At 38.5% G+C, this 18,856-nt stretch overlaps 1 protein-coding gene across 1 annotated transcript; it reads right to left on the bottom strand.

Moving 5' to 3' along the window:
• Window positions 1-618: 618 nt before the first annotated feature.
• On the bottom strand, window positions 619-4,401 carry LOC110878160 (stearoyl-[acyl-carrier-protein] 9-desaturase, chloroplastic-like). The gene is made up of 3 exons (XM_022126419.2): window positions 4,189-4,401; window positions 2,114-2,615; window positions 619-1,400 (listed from the first exon to the last, which is right to left on the bottom strand). Exons 1-3 carry the CDS (start codon window positions 4,314-4,316, stop codon window positions 840-842), a joined length of 1,191 nt encoding a protein of 396 aa, XP_021982111.1. The 5' UTR covers window positions 4,317-4,401; the 3' UTR covers window positions 619-839.
• Between the last annotated feature and the right edge of the window lie 14,455 nt (window positions 4,402-18,856).

The following is an 18,856-nucleotide window of genomic DNA, read 5'->3' as shown; positions in this document are numbered from 1 at the left end:
ATCTTACTCTCCTCAAACCCTACCTTAGTTTAGCTATTGGTAGGATTTACTGAATATGATGATGATGTTTATTATTAAAAGGTAGGAGAATAAATTATTTAGTTTGAGACTAATTAGAATAGCTTGGTTAGCATGTTATAGTTTTAGTATAAAAAGATCCATAGGGTTATTGTAATTTCTTGATTCAATTTTTCATTTGATTAATAATAAAAGAGTCGTGAGGTATTCTCACAAATCTTGTGTATTGATTACTTAGTTTAAACTCTTATCAGGGTCGGCTCACACCTAGTGCAAGGTAGAGATGCACAAAAAACCTGGAACCGGGTCTGGGTTTGATCAACAAAGTTAAGAACCGGATAGGGTAGGAAACGGTTCCAGGTACGTTCGGGTTTTTGACAGCCTTGGCCGGGTTTTTTCCTGGTTCAGGTCCGCGTTTTGCCCGGGTAGAGACGGAACCGGGTCTGGTAATTCCGGTTCGGTTCCTTTTTCTACACTCAGGTCTGGTACATGTTTAAAATATGTGTAAATGTTTAAAATATATCATTTTGCTACATCAGTATTGCTTTAAAATTTATACAAAATTAATTAGACGATTGGGAGAAGCTATTGATGGTATAATTTTCATACCAACCAGTTTTCCACCATCAGTGTCTCTGCAACCGACCGATGAGACGATAATCGTCATCAAAACTGGCATAACAAGTTTTATAATATGTCCAACAAGTTTACAAACACCCGAACTCGAGACACATTACAAAGTCGAGAAGAAAACACATATCAGCACTACACGAAAGAAACGACAATCTAATATAGGTTTTAACAACTTACTATAGCAACTTTCAGAGCTTCACTTCTCTATCAAAGATCCAGCTGAACGGAACGTTCACACTTTCCTTCGCCCTTGCCGAGTTCCTCTCCTCAAGCCTTCTGATTCTTGGGGCCAGCCCGCACACATAGTCTTGGGCTTTACGCCCTTCACCAGAAAGCCCGGTTAAATCCGCCACCTTCCACCGGCCCACCAGAAACTCCAGAATGTCTGCATAGTCCTTTGCAGTGTACACACCGAGCCTTTGGGCAACAGCTGAGAAATTTTCGAAGAGGTTATCGTCACGCCCATCGTACATCAAGTGTGCAGGCATGGAGATCTTTTTCCTCATCATGTCAGCAAAAGCGAGAACAGTGCCGTCCGGGTCAATTTCGAAGAGTTTTTCTACTATTTTTGTGTAGGCGGTTTCGTGCCTTTTTTCATCAGCTGCAATTATACCGCACATTTGAGCCAGCTTCACGTCACCATGCTCCTTTGCGTGCCGGGCTGTGTTTCCGTGAGAGATGAAGGTGGCACGCTCTTGAAATGAAGTGTAGATGAACCCAAGGTAAGGACTGTTTTCAGTCCGGGGGTCCTGAAAGTTATTTATAAATGGGTCAACATGGGATGAAATTAATTTCTAACAGCTCAAACGGATAAAATATGTATAATAGCTAAACAGTTTGAACGGATCAATGGGTCGAAACTCAAAAGGCTTCCAAAGTGTACTTTCATGCAAACAACCTACTTGATCATTTTATTCAGATTAAATTACTATTATAAGTTTATAACAATATATATTTTGTACATCATATGTAACACATACATCATTCATAAAAAAATAATATGAAAGAAAAAACTATTAAATCAACACGAGAATATGTTTTTTTTCCTAATATAACTCGTGACAAAAAAAAAAGATGGAAAAGGAAAACTAACTAATAGAATATGTTTTTTTTCCAATGGGTCGTCATGTCATGAATGTGATTAAAAAAAACACTAGCTAAAAGTAAGTTAGAGAAGTATGTGTCGAAAGTCGCCCAACGTGCCTTTTTAATCCAAACAACCTACTATTTGGCATTATTCAATAAAGTCAGATTATTATAATGGTAATGATACATTGCCTGCATTAATATTAATATTTAGCACACATGTTTTTATGAAAAATTACAATAAATTAGACAAATTATGCTAGACCCATACGAAGATCTTACCCGATATGATTAATGACCCGTTACCCAACATGCTAGACAAAGAAATCAAAATTAGTTAAAGTAAAAAAAATTAAGACGAATAAGATGAACTTACCATTCCAGACCCAATGAGGTACTGAATTGTCTTCTGAATCTGCCTCATGTCGACCCGCCCACTAAGATACAGATACTGATGTAGAAGATCACCGTGCCTGTTTTCTTCAGCGGTCCAAGCCCGAGTCCAGATAGCCCAAGAAGTAGGGCTAGCCCCGGTCTCATCACGCACACCATCAAGAGTATTAAGCATTGTTTGGTAAGTAGGCAGTGCTTCTTCAGTAATCATATCTCCCACCAAAACAACAAAGTAATCATCCGGAATCTCCTTAGCCCGAGCTCGTAGTTCCTCCACTTGTTCCATAAATCCGTCAGATGCGGGATCTGGTAGGAAATCCTGTGCTTGCCAGCATTTTTCGACGGGCTTTAGGTGAACCAATATGTTATCTTCGGCCCAACCCTCCATGGATTTGAAGATTTCGATCTTTTGTGGCGGCATTGAGTGTAGCACCTGTTGGTGAACCTCCCTTGGAGGGGTAAAGGGCTTTTTGGTGCTTTCAACCCTGTTATAATCAGATTCAGAACTGTTGCTTAGAGATAGACCCAATTAAGAGTAATGTCGATTCATGTAAACCGGGAATTTACTCATAAACAGTGACTTAAGAACAGACTAGAACCAATGTAAACCAAAATATAACAAATACAATCAGGCAATAGGCAAGTGAGAAGCGAAAATCAAGGATCGATGAGCTTGGTTTAACAAAGCGTGCATGCGCAGGCCTCAGTGCTTTAGGCTACACAAAGCATGTGTTTTACAAGACGCGCACATGAGGCGTGTTCTTTTGGCAAAAAGTAAATCCTGAGGCGCGCCTCATGTATTTCCAACATTTTTGTGTGGCAGATTGTTGTACAGCATGCTTTTCTGGTTATACATGTATGTAATTTCAATATTAACATATATATAATGCTTATTTGCGTCTGAATACCGGGTAAATGATGCTAGAAACCATTGGGAAATATATAGTTATTTGCGCCTCGACGTACTTAAAACTAAGTCGATCTGTCGATGAGTAAGTAAACGTAAATAAAATCAATTATTTGATAGGCTTATCAACAATTTGTCTTGGTTGAGATTTCTTGAGTAGCTAGCTGATATAACCCCCAAGACAAACAATCCACAAAAAAGTCCAAACTTACATCACCTACCTAAACAAGGGAGGTTATGTAGATGAAGACACCATACATTTCATCAAAAGAATTAACAAATACCACATACAACATCTTAAACATGTAGATGAAGAACAAATTAACAGATTACACATTTCATGAAGAGAAAATACATAAGAAGCAAAATAGATAACCTACTTAATTATTTATCTAATGAGGAAACCATTTATATAGCCAGATTGGCTACCTATACATGAATAACACATCTAGACAACGACAGAAGATGACATTACAGCTAAAAATAATCTATAAACTTCAAAAAAAAAGCTAAAATTCAAAATTGAACAAATTAAATCCAATTTGAAATCAAACTTCATATGAGAGTTACCATTCAGCTTCAAACATTCAGGTAAAAATTTAACAACAGTCGTCAATTCTATTTAAAAAAAAAAAAAAACTAAAAGTTTAGAAACTAACAATTCTCAATTTAGTAGTATATAATTTAATATCCAACATTAATCATAGATCTTCACCAGATAGGCTTATTGTGTTCAACAGGACAGAGACAACACGATTAACACAAGTATCAAACATGAATACGCTTAGTTTAACTACTTCTAATTTTAATTATTTATAAAAAAAAAGTATAAAATTACACAATGTATTTTTCTTAAACAAGTTTATCGTGTATCAGAAATTGCCAGCCCTACATATAATCCATAAACATAAACACAAATACAAAACAGATTAAAAACAAGAATATAAACACGAATCGCTCTATCACAATCACAACATCTCATTATCGTATCTACAACTTCAAATCTACTAATAATCTAACTGCTACGACACGAAACCGATACGTGTTGGAATCAAATTAGCAACAGAATAACTGATTTCGCGGCATAAAAACACATAAAACGTGAAATTAAGAAATCGATTGAATGAAAAGTGAAAGAGAAATGATGATACTTCGTTGTAGCGGATCCAATGGTGGAAGCCATGGCGAATTTGGGAGATCTGAGAGGTTTCGGTTGAGGAAACGCGAATGAACGATACAGGTCTGATTGAAACGTCGCCGTATTGATGCGAATCGCCATTGTTGATGTTGTTCTTGTGTGTGCTTGTTGTTGCACAGTTTTTTGAGTTGTGTTTTCCTCCACACAAGTGAGAAAGAAGAGAGTAGCACAGATGGTCTTATATTTTGCTATGTTTTATATATGCCCTTAGACTTATGTTTATTTACATTTTATGGCCTTGTAGTTTTAGATTGTTTACATTTCCCTCTTTTTTCTTTGTTACTTATTAGGACAACTATCTTTACAGTTTTAAAATGGACTTTGCATAAGATTGTCTTTGTATATTTTATGTCTATATGTGTTGTGATGTTATGTTGTATTTGTTTCCATCTGACTAGGTTATGCTTTCACCTTCTTTATTTTATTTTATTTTTTTTGAACGGCAATTATGTCTATATGTGTTGTGATGTTATGTTGTATATGTTTCCATCTGACTAGGTTATGCTTTCACTATCTTTATTTTTTTTTTTTAACGGTAAATTTGGATTATTGACGGACCACTGGAGTATCATCGTGTCATAAGCGGAACCACCTGATCATATCCATCTCCACTAGGCATAATGTTTATACATCAATTCAGAAGGAAACCTAATAAATATGGGAAAAAAAACTCCTTGTGAGAATCGAACACAGGACCTATTGGCCCCAAAGCCTTATCTCACTTCCAAGATGCCATTAGACTATAAAGCCATAGACTTTCACACTCTTTATTATTTAGTAGCTTTTTATCTTTATCGTGTTAGAATTTGTGTTTGTATGTTATATGTTTTGGAGTCAAGAGTCGTTTTGTTTTCATGGACAGAGGTAAGTTTTGCTTATATTTATCATTCTTTTGCCTTACAAATACCTTTTTATATGTGTATAAAGGGATTAATTTTCTGAGTCTAAAACTTTTTATGTGTGCTATTTAATTCAGCGGCGGATGTGCCATATGAGAAGGGGTAGCCTCCGCTACCCCTTGGCGCTCCGGCGGTATTGTAAATTTTGGAAAAATTTGACATTTTTTAACGTTTTTTTTATTTCGTTATCCCTTTCTTTTAAGACGTTACCCCTATGAAGATTTTCTAGGTCCGCCACTGATTTAATTAATAGATTATTCAAGTGTATTGATAGACAAGTGTTCTTTAATCCAAGAATGTTTAAAATATAACCCATCTTTCGATCATATTCATTAGTATTTTTCTCTATAAAATTGGACATTTGTGATTGTAAAATAAAAGTTTGATGAAGACGAGGGGTAAAAGTATAAAAGAAAGTGATTTAACATATTCCACTTGGCACTCCTCCACGTTCTCTTATTTGTCAACTCACCCCTACACTTTCTGCACATCTACCTTGATATCATCGACATTTATTCTTACCACTCTGTGTGCTCAGTTAGTCAGTTTTTCGACTCTGTGTGCTCACAGTACAAACGTCTTATACTTGCCATGTTTCACAAATGCCCTTATATTTATATTTATCTACATTTTGTGCCCTTATTTTTACATTTCCTCCCTTTTCTATCTTTATAAATAATAATTGTTACTATTAGATTAGAGGATAGAGATTCATCTCGTTTTCCCATTCTGCTATTTACGTCTCACTTTTTATTATTTACACCAATGAAATTAATAAATTTATATTTGTGTTCCTTTCTTTTATAACTTTCAATATATAATGTTTTAACAAGAAAAGAATATGGTCTTAAGATTTGCTTATTTTTATCTACGTTTTAATATAAATTTTATCAAAAAAATGTATGTTAATAGTGACGTTGCCCACCGCATCCAGGTTGCATGGTGTAGGTGGAGAGCTGCCACTAGGGTATTGTGCGATAGGAGGTTCCCAACAAAATTGAAAAGGGAAATTTTATAGGGTTGCAATTAGACTTGCTATATTATACGGAACCGACTGTTGCGCCATTAAGGAAGTATAAGCACGCAAGATGGAGGTGGCAGAGATGAGAATGCTAAGATGGATGTGTGGACACACAAGGTTAGACCGGGTAAGAAATGATGCTTTTAGGGAGAGGTTAGAAGTAGCTAGTATATCAGATAAGATAAAGGATGGAAGATTGAGATGGTTTGAGCATGTGAAGAGCAAGCAGACGATAGACCCAGTTAGAGTGGTTGAAACTCTCGAGGTGGAGAGGAGGAGGAGTAGAGGCAGACTCAAAATTACTTGGGATGAGCGGATTATGCAGGATTTGCAAAGACTCAAAATTACTTGGGATGAGCGGATTATGCAGGATTTGCAAAGATTACACCTCTCTGAGAACATGGTCCATGATAGGAGCTCGTGGAGACGTAGGATTAAGGTTAAGGATTTTAGGAGAGGGTACAATTGTGTTTTTAGGTGTAGTGTATAGTCGTAGATTTGTACCTATATGTATAGGCTGTTTGTATTGTTATATTTGTCTTGTTTACCATGCACAACTTCACCACTCATGTTATATTGGTAGCTTCATACACACACACACACCTCATGTTCTATTTATTTCTTTCCTGGGTGTTTTGAGTCGATGGTCTCACTAGAAGTAGCATCTCTATCCCTAGGGGTAGAGGTAAGGTGTGCCTACATCCCTCCATCTCCAGACCCTACCAATAGCTTTGTTATTTGTGAGATTTTACTGTGTAAGATTGATTGATATATCAAAACGTAGATAAAAAAATAAGTATATCGTAACACCATATTCATTTTTAATAGAAAAGTTTTGGGTGCTACTAAATACACCCCCTCTAATTACTAATTATACCCCCTATAAAAAGATCACATCATTACATCACAAATCAACATTTTATTGTTTTTTTGTCTTTTTGTTGTCTTTTTAATTATTATTATTATTTACTAGTAATAATCATTTATTATTATTATTATTATTATAGTAATTATTATTATTATTTTAAAAATATCTATTTGAATAACAAATATTTATTAAAAAAAATTAACGAACTCGGTTTTTAATAAAATTTATCTGAATGTTCAAAAAAAAGTAAAATCAGGCTGTCTTTTCATATTTTTTAAAAGTAAAATGTTAATAAGTTATTAAAGAAAACCATATTTTAGGTGAAATTAATTGTTATAAAAGAGAAATGAAAAACAAATTTTATATATAATTTAGTATTTTTTTTTTATTATTACACCCCCCTATTATTGCATTTACTATTAGAAGCAGCGATGAATTCATTATTATTATTATTACTATTACTTTTTACTTATAATTTATAAATTGTAAATACTTTTAAAAAAAGTAAGAAAATATATTTAGACTAACTTATTTAGGGATGAGCATTTGGTAGTAGGTACTGGTACTGAACCGGTACCGGTACCGAATTTTTTCGTACCGTATATTTCGATACCGGTTCCGTTCGAAAAAAGTAGAACCGTTCTAATGCATAAACACAACCTACCAATGTTGAAGCAATTACGTGGTTCCGTTTCTCATGAAGCGCTAGATATAATAGTAGTTGAGCGTCATTTAAAGTGTCTGCATTGTTGTTGTCAAGTTCGTAAGTGTTATGGATTACCATGTGCTTGTGAAATCTCAAAGTATAAGAAAGCAGGTCAATATATTCCTTTAGATTCAATCAACGAATTTTGGAGGAAACTCGAGTTACCGGTATATTGTGAGGATATTACTTGTGACGCCGAATTGGAAAGTTTTAAAAAAAACCTTCGCCAATCGATCCAATCCTGGAAAGAAAATTTTACTACAAAAGCTAAAAGAATTGATCGATCCAAGTAAACCTTTTGTTGAAGAACCTACTGTTAAAGAAAATACTCGTGGACGACCAACTACAAAATCCAAATAACAAAAAAACAGAACCATGCAACTGCTAAACCTCCCTTTCAACGAAGCTACTCCCAAAAGCCTCCAAGGCACAATCCGTTTGGGAACTCCGAGGAGCATGATTACACTAAAGAGCCTGCAAGGCATAGTTCATTTATGAATTATCAAGAGCAAGATTACACTCAAGAGCCTTCAAGGCATAGTTCATTTGTGAACTTCCAAGAGTGTGATGACACTCAAGATCTTTGGAGGCATAGTTCATTTGAGTATCCAGCGGCTGCTACACAAAGTTCATTAAGGGGCCATAATGATTATGTTGGTTATATAAGTCCATACGTGAACTACCAAGTGCCTGGTGAACCAAGTCCGTTCATAAATCAAGATAATAAGGGAAAAAAACCGTTCAAGGAGTATGATGATAAAGTGGATTACACCAGTCCATTTGTGAACTACCAAGTTCCTGTTGAACCAAGTCCGTTCATGACCCAAGATACTGATAGACAAGGTTTTTTTGCCAGCCTTCTAAACACATCGGGCTATGATTTCATGGGGTTAAACCAAGATGTTGTCGGACAGAGTTCTTTCGCCAACTCTACCAGTGCGTCGCACTATGATTTCATGGGGTTGAACCAAGATCAAACATCACAAGTGATACACAAATATATTGATCAAATTCCAAAAATCTTCCATGTAGGGATGGCAATCAAACCCGAACCCGCTGGGTAAACCCGAAACCCGACACATTTGGGACGGGTTTGGGGTCGGTTAATCGGGTTTGGGACGGGTTTGGGAATAGTTTTTATTTTTTTTGCGGGTTTGGGACGGGTTTGGGATTTAGTGATATACCCGTTTACCCGACCCAATTACCCGATAAAGTGTACCCGTTTACCCGATTGTATATCCGATATAATTTCTTTTATATTATTAAATAGGTATATATGATACATCCATTTTTTACACATATAGGTATTCTATTCCGTATACATTGTAGTTATTTTATATATATTTTTATAACGACAATATAAAATGTAACTGGTTAGTAGTTACCCAATAGATAGCCAATGGGTTTTGAGATGAGTATACCCAACGAGTACTCTTTTTAAATTAACGGGTTTATCCGAAACCCGCGGGTAAACCCGATACCCGATGGGTATTTACCCGCTAGAAACCCGACGGGTTTTGGGACGGGTTTGGGACAAGCTTATCTAACCGGGTTTGGGTTTGGGATTACCTAAACCCGTCCCAAACCCGACCCATTGCCATCCCTACTTCCATGCGTATGTTACACGCATACATAACGTGTTAGGTGATGGAAATTGTGGATTTCGGGCGACGGCTTCTGCTCTATGGTACAATGAAGATGAATGGTTATTTATCCGAAGATCACTGTTGGAAGAGCTACTTCAGTTTAGAAATAAGTACACTAAAGCTTTCTGTGGCGCATTTGAAAATGTGTTTACGTCCTTGGCTTGGTCAGGGTCGGGGGTTGCACCAAAAAACATTGGATGATTATGCCGGAGGCAGGATTCTTGATTGCGAACAAGTTTAAGGTAATCGTTCAATTTTTATCTAAAGAAAAAAGAAACAGTTCGACTTGTTTTTCGCTTTGGAGAGGCCTTCACCAGCTCCCGGAAAAAAAAATTCCAATTGCACACGTGAATGGTGGCCATTTTATAATGATAGAATTGCAAGGAGAGTATCCAATTGCCATCACAAACAACCTATGGACATTAATGAGAGAAAATGATGTGGCTGGCTGGGGGAATATATTTGAATCACGTCAAAATATGTATAATTCTTGCATAGCACAACCTGCTACATATTATGTTGTAGATTAAAGCTCGGTATGTAAAATGTTTAATGATATAATTTTGTAAGAATGCACTTATTTTTTTTATAGTTTCTGTTACTACTATAAATGTAATTGGATAAATGATTAGTTATAATAATAACTAGTTATAATAATAATAATAATAATAATAAGTAATATATAACTAATCACTAAATAAAAGATTAAAAAAAGACAACTAAAAGACAAAAAATTAAAAACTTAATAAAAGTTGTTAACTAAAACACAAAATAGACTAAAAACAAAATAAAATTATGAATTGATGTGATGTTTTTATAGAGGGTGTAATTAGTAATTAAGGGGGTGTATTTATAATGAGCCATATGGATCAATTATTGTCACCTCAATAGTTGCAAATAGAATCACCATTTCTTCACATAGCCACCTCAGCGTCATTTCATCATTCTTCCGTATCTCCATTTTTCCTCATTCTTCCCATTTTTGAGAGAGTTGTCCCATAATTCCTCATTTCTCCTCATCTATCTATGTATATGCTAGAGGAGTGTCCGCGCAATACGGTGGATAACACATACCCTATTATTCACGTAACGTATTATTTTTTATTTAAGTAAAAAAACAATACTCATACCATACTCAAATTAAAGAGACAAAAATGATGGTTTTTATTGAGTAAGTTTTTATGATAATCAGTGGCGGCCTTGATGGTGTGTGGGGAGGACCTCCGCACAAGGCCTGTGATTTCGAAGGGCATGCGATTTAAAAAAAATCGTTATATATATGTTATTTTCTTAGATAGTAAACACATACCAATTCCAATATAGGTCCATTTACAAATAATTTTTTTATGGTTTAGAATTTATCCCACTTGGCATTAGGTTTATTGATCCCAATACTAATTTGATCTTTTTTAATAAGGCTGGACGGGGCGCCCGTGATAGGAAGTTGGCCACGCGTTGTTTGGCGTGGAACACCACCGCCGCTGCCATTCATCACTCGTGGAACTGGCAACGCGTGGTTGTCTTCACGCATGAAAGATTCAGTTGTTTTGTTGTTTTGTGAATGATTTTGATAATGGAGATGAGAGCGTGGTGAGTGATGAACATTTCCACTAAAATCCATCACTAGTGATGGAATAAAGCTCGATGACGTGGCGGAACTTGATTAGATGTGGTGAGTGATGGAACTCCATCACTAGTGGAGCGCCCCTACCCCCTAATAATAAAACATTACGGAAGGATACATTTTTCAAGCTCGAACAGGATACGTGAATTCTTAGAGACGCCTCTGATGACAAATAATAACAATAACGTATAAAAAGCTATAACCATTTGAAAATCGAGGGGGAGGGGGGGACTTGGTTTAAAAGTAACCAATACGATTTAAATGATTGTAAATTATGTTTTAAAAGTTGTAATTGTTAACCGATAATTATGCCCCACAATTATCGGTTCCTTATTTTGTATGATTTGTATTTCCGTAATTATCTCCCTTATGTAACTATATATGTTTGGTATTGTTTAATGAGAAGATAAGAGGTTTATACGATTTTACATGGTATCATCCTTCACCTAGGGTTTGTTTTCGAACACCCTCATCATCTGCCGTCCTACATCTGATCTCGATCAGACGTTCACCTTCCTTCACTATGACCGGCAAAACTGAACTCGTTCCCACCGACCCCGCCGTCCACAAACCACTTCACCCAGTTTACACCGTCTCCAACATCCAAAACAAAGTTCGTACCCTTGACGGTACCAAAGTATCGTATGCCTTATGGGTGAAACTTTTCACCCTTCATGCGAAAGGATATAATGTGCTCTGTCACATCGACGGTACGCCGTCCCCTGCCAAAGAGTCTGCCGACTTTGCCGAATGGGAGAATGTAGACTCCATTGTATTACAATGGATCTACGGCACTCTCTCGGATGACATGCTCGTTCGTGTCATGGCCGATGAATCCACTGCCTTGGACGCTTGGAAAGGGGTCAAACGCCTTTTTGTGAACAACAAAGGCCCCCGGTCACAAGCCATCCAACATGAGATGGCCAATCTTACCGTAGCCTCTATGCCGAGCCTTGATGAGTACTGTCAAAAAGTTCGAGACTTGACTGACCAACTTCATGCCCTCGATTCCCTCGATTTCCCGATGAACGACCAGCAACGTATGCTCCATCTTGTTAAAGGTCTTCCATCGGAATTCGACACCATTGCCTCTATCCTAAACAACTCCCTACCCTCGTGGGAGGATGCCATCGATCAGCTTCTCTCTGAGGCTGGTCGCCTCAAAACCCGGGACGCCGTTGCTAAGCACCCAGCCATTGCGGCTGCCATTCCATCCCCACATCCTCCTCCACACTCCAACACTACCCACCCTTCGCCCCACCACACAGACCCACCCAACCCTCCTACAACCCAACGCCATAACTGTCCATATCACCACCGGCCCAACAACAGGCCCAACCGCTCCAATAATAACAACAGCCGCGGCCCACCAAGCTCCTCCACTCGCAGCCCACATACCTACCCAAACCAAACCCCACCGCCACCATATTACCCACCATATTGGGCCCCTCCTTACTGGACACCCCCACCGTGCCCATATCCCACTCAAGGTTGGGCCCAGCCATGGCATCCTCAGGCATCATCTCAGTCCTCGAACAATCATGGCAACCGTCGGTCGGCTCAAGCTAATCTTGTCGAGGTAGACCCTCTCGAACCAACACAACTTGCTGATGCAGTTCATGCACTATCCGTGGACTCTGGTGACAGCAATGATCAGTGGAACTTTGACACAGGTGCATCTTCTCATGTTTCATTAAATAAAAATAATATTGACATGTTTTCCACGGTTGCACCAATAGCGTCAATAATCGTTGGAAATGGCAATAAACTTCCAGTTATGGGCTCGGGTCACTCAACCCTTAATTTTGCCTCTAAACCTTTACATCTTAAAAACATTCTTTTCAATCCTAACATTGTCAAAAACCTTATCTCTGTTCGACAATTTAATATTGACAATTACACTTCGATTGAATTTGATCCCTATGGTTTTTCTGTGAAGGATTTCAAGGATGGCACGATCCTGAGTCGTCACAACAGCTCTAGTGACTTGTACCCGCTCACCCCTCCAGTTTCCGCTACCACTTGTTTCGCCACTACTCAAGAATCTCCTGTTTGGCATAACCGACTCAGTCACCCGGGTCAACCTGTCATGGATTTTCTTCGTTTGAATCATTTTATTTCTTGTAATAAACATAAGACTTTGTCTCTTTGTCATGCGTGTCAATTGTCGAAACATAAACGCTTGCCATTTACTGATTCAAGTACTTATTCTTTATGTCCCTTTTCTTTATTACATTGTGATTTATGGACATCACCCTTATTAAGCCACGCAGGTTATAAATATTATTTAGTCATCATCGATGATTACACTCAATACACGTGGGCTTATCCTCTTCGCTTCAAATCCGAAACTTTTTCTAAAATAACCCACTTTCATCACTTTGTTACTGTAACACCTCGGAAATTTACGTCCAATAATGCATTGACACGTGTCATAGGCTTTGCATATGCGAAAACATACTTTAGAGGGACTAAAGTTGACAAACAGTGAAAACTATGGAACGTAAGGGTCCAAAGTGTCAACAATGGATAAACAGACCCTATAATAATCCTACGTGGTGTTTATAACCCTAAACGGATAGATCATGGATCATACGAAGCGGAAAATGCACGAAAGTGAGGAATTACAAACTATAGGGACTAAAAGTGTCAACATGTTGAATTTATACCTCTGAGTGATCTTTTAGCAGCCCCGAAGCTTTGTAATGCTAGAATATACTCACTAGAATATGTGGTAAAAATTTCATGAAGTTTCGTTATCGTATGAGAAAGTTATGGCCAAAACCGTACTTGAGGGGTTAAAAGCGTCAACGTCGAATTACATGACTTTTCGGGTGAGCGCAAAATTAACCGAGGACATTACCATGTTGGTAAATGTCCCAAGGTTCTTAAAAATCAGCTTTGAGGGTCTAAAGGTCAAAATAAACGGCCAAAACTTCGTAACTAAAGAACAGGGACCAAAACTGCAACTTTTAAACGATGTTTGGGATCTGCAGACTCCAGGCGGCCCGCCTGGAGCCTCTTATGCGGGCCGCAAACCTGGTACAGCGACAGTAACATCTGGACAGCTGCCAGTTGATCGAAAATTGAGTTGAGGACAGCTTTTATTCACCTCCCAAATGCTCCAATCGAATTGCATGCAAGGTAGGACACCTGTGAGCCTCTCCAAACATCTGAAACACCCTTATAATCAGGTCAATTCTTCATTTGAGGGCACTTGTGATAGTAACCAAGAACACTTACAATTTTCAAGAATTCACAAGAGCTATTCTGGAGCTTCCTGGATGACAAGGCACCTTCAAAGTGCTATCTAAGCTTCATTAGGACTCTTGTAAGCATCCATAACTTCCTCTAATTCGTTCTAGCATAGATTATTAGCCAAAAGTCAATCCGTAGTAATTATAGTTTGACTTTTTGATTAAACGAAAATGGCTCAGTCATTTCTCAAATTGAAAGTACCTAAATGTTGGTATTTATGTGGGAAACAAACCCTCAAAAGGGTATTCCCTGATTCCCACTCTAAGTATGCTATTTGTCGAGTCAAAGATGTTCTTAAAAAGTCAACAGTAAGTGTTTTTGCAAAATCTAGTATAAATGGTAATGTAGATGACATGCAATCAGTTTGATCATCAAAAATAACCTTATAATGAATGTAAGAATATGTTTTATCATGATCAACTCGACAATCTTTAGTATAAACTCGGATCGGAACCGAAAGTCTTATAAAACGACTTTTTCTTTGACTCTCGATTCGGATCCGTGCATGCATGTTTGAGATCTGCATTAGAGCTTATTTTGGTCCATTTATATTTATGTTTAACTCTCTGGAATTTTTGCATCTTGAGTCTATGCTTAACCGATTCATATGCATGTTTCCGATTTATGCTTAAAGTTGACTATTTTGCCCTTTTTGATATAAAACGTGATTTTCGGAAAAGTGAAAGAGTAGAAATCTTTATTACTGATTTATAAACTTGCACCGAAAATTTGATATCAGTTGGAGGTCCAGATTTCGAGTTATGTCCGATATCGTAAAACTAAAGCTTTATGTTAAATAAACGGCGCATTTAGCGTATAACCTATTTAAGGCCACGTTTTGATATAGAACTTTTTACCCACTGATGTTATATAATATTTTGGGATTTTGAAGATTTTTATTTAATTTTTGGCTGATCGTATCATAGGTCTCTAAGTTTGATTCGGTTAATACCGGTTTTGACCTTTTAAGCCATAAAATGAGTTTTATGCATCCTTTTGACCCCAAACCTTTTTCTACTGATTTTATTTGTTAAATAAATTATTTTGAGCATTCTGGAAATATAAAAATCTCAGCTTTCTTTTGAAAACCCGGAAACGGCTCTAAATCGCCTTTCTAAGCGTTTTTAACGCATAGTATGCGTTATACCCATATTAAACATATAAGGATTATACCTACTGATGTATTTAGCATATTTTTATAAAATAACAGTAAGTATAAGTTTTTGAACTCAGATTTCCAGTTTTGACATTTTTAGCCCTTGTGAAATTACCAAAATACCCCTAAGGTGCATAGTTTGATTTTAAATGATAAATTTTGTATATGGGTCATACCCTACTGTTATAATATGTCAAATTAAGTATATTTACTGTATAAATCAGACCTGTAACTCAGATTTCCAATTTAACCCTTTTATAATCTTCTAAATGACCAAAATGCCCTTATAAGGCATAAATTGAGTTTAAATTCATTCGGGGCATAATGGAACATAACTTGCTGATATTATATCATATTTAAAGCATATTATCTCAGGGAACTTGCATATGACTCTTTTGGCTACCCGTAACGCTCTTTTTAGCGCTCGGTTCGGTTTATGTAACTAGTTTGCATAAATTGACCGAAACGGGTCAAACGTTATCATTTTTGTCTCAAAATCCAGAATGTATTTAGTATACCCATATTAAACAAGTAATCAAACTTGTCGGGTCTAAATCACATTCTATCCGGTCTTTGCTTAATCGTGCGCTTGAACCGTATCGTCCTTAAAACTAACCGGTCAAGCTTAGGCTTAAATAAAAGACCCGTTAGGAATCTAATAGGTTATTATAAACCTTTGTTCCAGAATAGGAGGCCCAGTAAAAGCTACCCTCACTTGCCAATTGTGATTCATACTTACTCAGGTAAATACTTTTAACTTATTTTCCCTATACGGGCTTGGGTTACGGTATATAGAATACCGCTTAATCGAGCGTACAAATCTTGCACCCTTGGGTGTTCAAGCGAATAATTTGATCGGCTCGTTTAAACAGTCTTGTTTTACTTTAAGCCTTTGGGGGGTTAATGACCATGTCCCGGATATCCTTGGCATTATCTTACGAGATGGCCACGACTAGAGCACGGGGTGTAGGCGTACACCCGTCAGTGTATAACTCTATATTGTGGTGTGTCTATTAATCTTTAACCCGGTCTGTGAATCGGGCTACTGAACGCACGAGTAACATGTAATTCGTTCACAAGATTATATTGCATAATTATCCCAAGTTATAAAAATATTTTATGCCATGTGCATTTAAATCAATTTTCAATCATTTTCAAAATGAGTCAGTTAAATTGTATTTACCAGTGTAAACTGACGTATTTTTCCCAAAAGGTTAAGTGCAGGTACTACACGTACTAGGCTGGCTGTCTCCTAGAGCGTCCACAATAGTCTCGCAAGCTCGGACGACAATAAAACTGTTGAACAATTATCTTATTTTATTTGATCCGCCTGTGGATCCGTTTCAACTACTCGTGATATTTAATATTACATTTTATTTAAAGTTGAAATGAATCTATTTCTGCTTCCGCTGTGCATTATTATATTGTGTTGTTTGTCTATGATGATGCCAACTACGTCACCATACCCTCCACCGGGCCCACCGGTGACACGTGGAAATTCGGGGTGTGACAGTTACCACTCAATTTCGCCTTCCCATCTAAGCCATACAATGCGACATGGGCGGCGAATTTGACAACACCAACCTTCATAACTACACCTCTCAGCATGGCATTCAACTTCGGTTCTCGTGCCCTCACACCTCCCAACAAAACGGCAAAGCCGAACGTATGATTCATCATTTGAACAAAATCATGTTTACCCTCCTCACTCATGCCTCTCTTCCCTCCAACTTTTGGGTCGAGGCACTTCACACCGCCACATACCTCCATAACATCCTCCCCACTAAATTAAACCAAAACCGCACACCGTTGTCCCTCCTATACCTCCGGGAACCATCCTATGCTCACCTTCGCGTGTTCGGATGTATTTGTTATCCCAACACCTCCGCTACTCGTCCAAACAAGCTCACCCACCGATCCATCGCTTGCCTTTTTCTCGGGTACCCCGCGAACTACCGCGGTTATCGGTGTCTTGACCTTACTACGGGTAAAACTATCTTCTCACGTCACGTCACATTTGACGAGACCATTTTCCCGAAGGCCGATCACCACACCTCACCACCCTCTCATGACTTTTTGGACCCTAACCCTCTTCTGTTTGACCCAACCATGTTTGCTACACCAACCCCCAACTCCTCGGCCCATCACCATCCACCCGACTCCCCTACCAGCCTTCACACTCACCATACTCCTTCCCCAGCTCAACCGGCCCAAACTACAGCCCAACCGGCCCACCCTATACCCTTACTGCACACCCCACCCACTAGCCGTTCGGCCCACACCAGCCCCACTCAAACCCATTCTGAGCCCACTCCTCACCCATTCCGAGCACAATCCACCCCTAGCCCAGCCTATTGCGAGCCTGCTTCGCCCCAACCAGACCCTCCCGAGCCTGTTTCATCGAGCCCCTCTCCACCTCATATGCCTGACCCACCCCCACCTTCCACTCACGCGATGCAAACCAGGTCCCGTTCTGGTATTTTCAAACCTAAGCTTCCCTTTTCCTTAACTACTCGTACAATGTCTCCACTACCCAAATCCCATCTCACCGCTCTTTCTGACCCAAACTGGAAGGTTGCCATGGCCGATGAGTATGAAGCTCTATTGGCCAACAACACGTGGGAACTTGTCCCTCACCCGACTGGTGCTCCGTTCATTCGATGCATTTGGCTTTTCAAACATAAGTTCCATGCTGACGGTTCATTGGAACGACACAAGGCTCGGTTGGTTGTTAATGGAAAAAGCCAAACCGTAGGTGTTGACTGTGACGAGACATTTAGCCCGGTGGTTAAACCCACTGCCATTCGAACGGTTCTCAGTCTTGCTGTTTCGCGCGGTTGGCCGACACACCAACTTGATGTCAAAAACGCGTTTTTACACTGTCATCTAAAGGAGACTGTCTACATGTTTCAACCGCCCGGTTTCACTTCCTCCATCTATCCCAAATATGTCTGCAAACTTAAGAAATCATTATATGGTCTCAAACAAGCCCCCAGGGCCTGGTATCAACGTTTTGCAGTATACTTGCTTCGCTGTGGATTTAAGAGCAGCGTCTGTGATACCTCACTCTTCATCTATCATCATCGGGACCAAATCGCATATCTACTTCTATATGTTGATGACATTATCTTGACTGCCTCAAGTAATGACCTACTGCAACACATTATTAAGTCCCTCACTACTGAATTCAAGATGACTGATTTAGGGACTCTACATCATTTTTTGGGTATTGCAGTTGCCAAACACGCCAACGAGTTGTTCCTTTCTCAGTCCACGTATGCAGCCGATATTCTGTCCCGTGCAAACATGTCAAGCTGCAAACCAGCCTCCACCCCTGTTGAAGTCGGCTCAAAGCTCAGTGCCGACAGTGGTTCACCGTTTTCTGATGGCTCTTTATATCGGAGCCTAGCTGGAGCTCTTTAGTATCTAACCATCACTCGACC

This window comes from Helianthus annuus, chromosome 1, assembly GCF_002127325.2.
Source record: "Helianthus annuus cultivar XRQ/B chromosome 1, HanXRQr2.0-SUNRISE, whole genome shotgun sequence".
Lineage (NCBI taxonomy): Eukaryota > Viridiplantae > Streptophyta > Magnoliopsida > Asterales > Asteraceae > Helianthus > Helianthus annuus.
This window is presented reverse-complemented; position numbering and strand designations above follow the sequence as displayed.

Bases quoted from the DNA above. Each gene is read 5' to 3' on its own strand.
- LOC110878160 (XM_022126419.2), bottom strand. From the start codon at position 4,316: ATGGCGATTCGCATCAATACGGCGACGTTTCAATCAGACCTGTATCGT. The intron at 2,616-4,188 runs GTATCATCATTT...TGATTATAACAG, and splicing joins ATTGGATCCGCTACAACGAA to GGTTGAAAGCACCAAAAAGC. The intron at 1,401-2,113 runs GTAAGTTCATCT...AATAACTTTCAG, and splicing joins ACCTCATTGGGTCTGGAATG to GACCCCCGGACTGAAAACAG.